At 50.8% G+C, this 3573-nt stretch overlaps 1 protein-coding gene across 1 annotated transcript; it reads right to left on the bottom strand.

Moving 5' to 3' along the window:
* Positions 1–1708: 1708 nt before the first annotated feature.
* LOC124674953 (S-adenosylmethionine decarboxylase proenzyme) lies at positions 1709–3283 on the bottom strand. Its single transcript, XM_047211005.1, has one exon. It carries the CDS (start codon positions 3122–3124, stop codon positions 1937–1939), a length of 1188 nt encoding a protein of 395 aa, XP_047066961.1. The 5' UTR covers positions 3125–3283; the 3' UTR covers positions 1709–1936.
* Between the last annotated feature and the right edge of the window lie 290 nt (positions 3284–3573).

Below are 3573 nucleotides of genomic sequence, written 5' to 3'. Positions count from 1 at the left end.
GCGACCACGAGCAGGCGGTGATCTTGGCATCCTTCAACGCACTGCGCTTTCGGAGGCTCCGGAGCTGGAAGAGATCAACGACGCCAACTTCAAGCACACCATCGAGATCTCTCGCCAGCGCGCGGCCACGGAGAAGGCGGGTCAACTCCTCATAGCGGCCAAGAGGTAGAGGCCGCTTGAGCTGAACGCTTAGCACCAAGCCGAGACCGCCGCCCATGAGCAAGCGAGGCTCACCAAGAACGAGGAGTCTCGCTAGTGGCAGGCGGGGCTGAGGGGGCAGCGCCGCCAGCAAGCTCGCTAGCAGCCATGCTCCACCGCCAGATGCATGAACAAAGGGGCGGAGAAGGGGGCATGGGTGCATGCGACAACAAAGGGGAAGTACGACGACAAGGCAGGCCCGTCGCGTGCCCCAACCGACAACCAGTAGATTAGGGTTTAATTTAGTCTAATTTAAATTCAAGTTTCATTCAATTTTATGTAAATAATCCTAAATTTGAACAAAATTCCGCAGTTTAATTTGTTTTGCGTGTTTAGTGTTACTTTTGAGAATTCTTACTGGGTTCGTTGATGTGTGCAATCGCTTCTCAAATTGGGGAGCAGATGCCGGCGACGCCCATCGCACACTACCGGTGCCTATCTAAGGAGCGCCAGTGGAGATGCTCTTAACACAAGTTATTATGCTATCACCATATTTTTTCCTCATTCTGTGGTTAAACACTTGCAAACAACAGCTAAAACATGAAATTCACTCGAAACAAAACCAACTGGCTTAGGTCCCCATGGAAGACAAAAGGCAAGAAGCAACAGTCGTGTGTGCAAAGGCTGATGCATCCCGTGCTGTGGCTGCTAAATAATGTCAGCAGAGTAGCTTTCGACTTCCGACGTTATGATGGACCGGATACGGCGCAACGTGGACAGATCGGCGGTTCAAGCGTAGTTGTCAAAGCATTCATGGGCGACACCGCTCGATCGATCGGAGAATCCAGGTGAGGCGCACCATCCAGGAACAGTTTGTGCTGGTGGAGCTATCACGCTCGAACATATCCGCGTCGACCATGCGCATCTCCAGCTACGCGCACACAATTATCAGCAACTTGGTCTCGTCTTCTTGTTTTACGCCAAGATTGGATATGGTTCTTCTTGTTCTATGCAAAAAAGATGAGCTCTACAAGAACATTATTCAACTGCCAAGAGAAAGTTATCTTCGTGTGAATCGGGTGCGCCGGTTTGCTGCCTCCATCCAACTCTCGAGGCCGAGCATCTACACCTCGAACGAGCATCTACACCTCGAATGAATTATTGAAGCATCCAGCCGCAACCTTGAATTATTGATGTACCACTTGCACGTGCAGCAGAAATGCAGAAGATAAGTATCCAACAGGGAATCAGAAATGCAGAAGATAAGCATGAAGAAACCAACCGTGTCCATCCAAGCGAATGATTAAGCAGGATTCACAAAAGTAAGGCCGAGCTATCACAATGTGTTCATCAGAAATAGCACGGAGAATCGAACTAGTTTCAACAACAAACAAGGAACTACATGGTGCCAAAACGTCAGATCTAACAACTGATCACAAACACAATTACCACAGTGGAATGCAGAAGACACCAAATCAGTAGTGAAAAGAGACATTTAACAATGAATGATTACGAACACCGTTACCACAGTGGAATGTAGAAAAGACCAAATCAGTAGTGACAAGAGACATTTCTCAATGAATTCTTATTTATAAGTTGTGACAACTTTTCCCCAAACGTATGCTCATTGTGGTAGACACAGCTGACCACCTAGAGCCAACAATATTTTTATTACAATAGCCTGGCCGGCTGCTTCACATAAATAAACCGAAACGAAACGATAGAGACAAGGAAGTCAGAACATATTCCACGGACGAAACAGCGACAGAAGATTGATCATTCATTCACGTCGCCTCACTCAGCACAGCAACCCGTCCTCCTCCACATCATCCTCATCCGCTCGCCATGCGAGCAGGTTGGCGAGCTTGCCTTCCTTGACAAGAGGGTGGTTCTCAGCATTCTCGCCCTCGAAGCAGTGGAAGACAGACCTAGGAGACCCGACAGAGACAGCAACCTCCTCGTTCACGGTAAAGCTCTGGTAGATGAGGACACCGCCGCATGGGAGGGCCTGCTCCACAGTGTTGTTGCAGTCGTATGCCTCGGCCTCGAGCTGCTTCCCCCACGTCGCGGCGTGGCCACGGCCACCGAAGATGGTGACGGCGACAGAGAACTCTGAGGGGCCAAAGCACCTGAGGACCCTCTTGACAACGTCGCCGTAGGCAAGAGCAGAGGCGTCCATGCCCATGACCTCGTAGCTGGCGTAGCTGAAGCCGTCCTCAGGGGTCACATGGATGGTGGAGAAGGCAGTCCCGTGGATGGCGTTCATGGAGTAGCCGCAGGGCTCAAAGTCGAAGTCGCAGACCTCCATCTCAGGGATGATGTCGGAGATGCCCGAGACCTTGGTCATCTCCTTGGCACAGGAGACGTGGCCATCAGCAGAGGTCTTGAAGAATACAGAGGCCTTCTTCTTGTCCAGACCAGTCATGCACATCTCAAGTGTCACCATGGGTTGCTCAGGTTGCTCGGTGGCATAGTAGATGTGCCACTTCTGGCCAGGCTTGGCTGGATCTCCGATCACATAGGCATTGCCGCCAGATTTGAGGCCGCCAAAGTAGCGGTTCAGGACATCAACCTCCTCAGAGAAGCTCCTGTGGGGAGCAGGCTGTGCGCCAGGGAAGATGAACATCCCACGAGAGTACTTGACAGCAGCAAGCGGCATGCACAGCTCTTCAGCCAGCTCAAGGATCCTTGGAATGGTGAGCAGGAGCATGGTGGTCCCACAGGTCTTGATCACAATCTTGTGAGAGTAGATGAAGAGGCTAGACTCAGAGAGCACATAGGAGTCGAAGTCCTTGTTGGAGAGCTCAGACACAATGGTGCACCGTGCAAGATCAAGAACAGAGTCAATCTGGGCCCTGGAGAGGGCGCGCAGGCCACGACCATGAGGGTCGGCAAAGATGGATGTCTCAGAGAAGGTGATCTCGAGGCGCTTCTCATAGCCCTCGAACCCGATGGCCGAGACCGGGGCAGAGTCCAGGACAGCCATTGCAGCAGCTGAGTCAGAAAACAACGCCGAGGGTGGAGGAACAGAGAGGAACAAAGAGAGAGAACTGGTCGACTATCGTGAAGCAGCTAGCCAGAGAGATTGGTGGAAGAAAAGCGTCAGAATAAAATCGCATAAAAATCCTAAACTACGGGAACGGGGAAGCCAAAAGCGATATCAGGAAGGCTTCTTCGCGCACTGCAAAAGAACAAACAGTTTTCACATGGTTAGCAACACATCCAGACAGAGATAAGATGTTGAAACATGATCAAAACAGTATGTTTCTTCCTTACGTTTGAGTATGCAGCAGAAAACTTCTTTGCGCCTCCAGCTGGTCGAACGTCCTCAATGCTGTAACCGAGGGGAGCTTCGTACATGAGGGAACTACTGCTAGATTTTTTCCCACCCTTTGACTCCATTAGAACATTCACAAACTGCACAGGGAGAAACGA

This window comes from Lolium rigidum, chromosome 7 (genome assembly GCF_022539505.1).
Source record: "Lolium rigidum isolate FL_2022 chromosome 7, APGP_CSIRO_Lrig_0.1, whole genome shotgun sequence".
Taxonomy (NCBI): domain Eukaryota; kingdom Viridiplantae; phylum Streptophyta; class Magnoliopsida; order Poales; family Poaceae; genus Lolium; species Lolium rigidum.
This window is presented reverse-complemented; position numbering and strand designations above follow the sequence as displayed.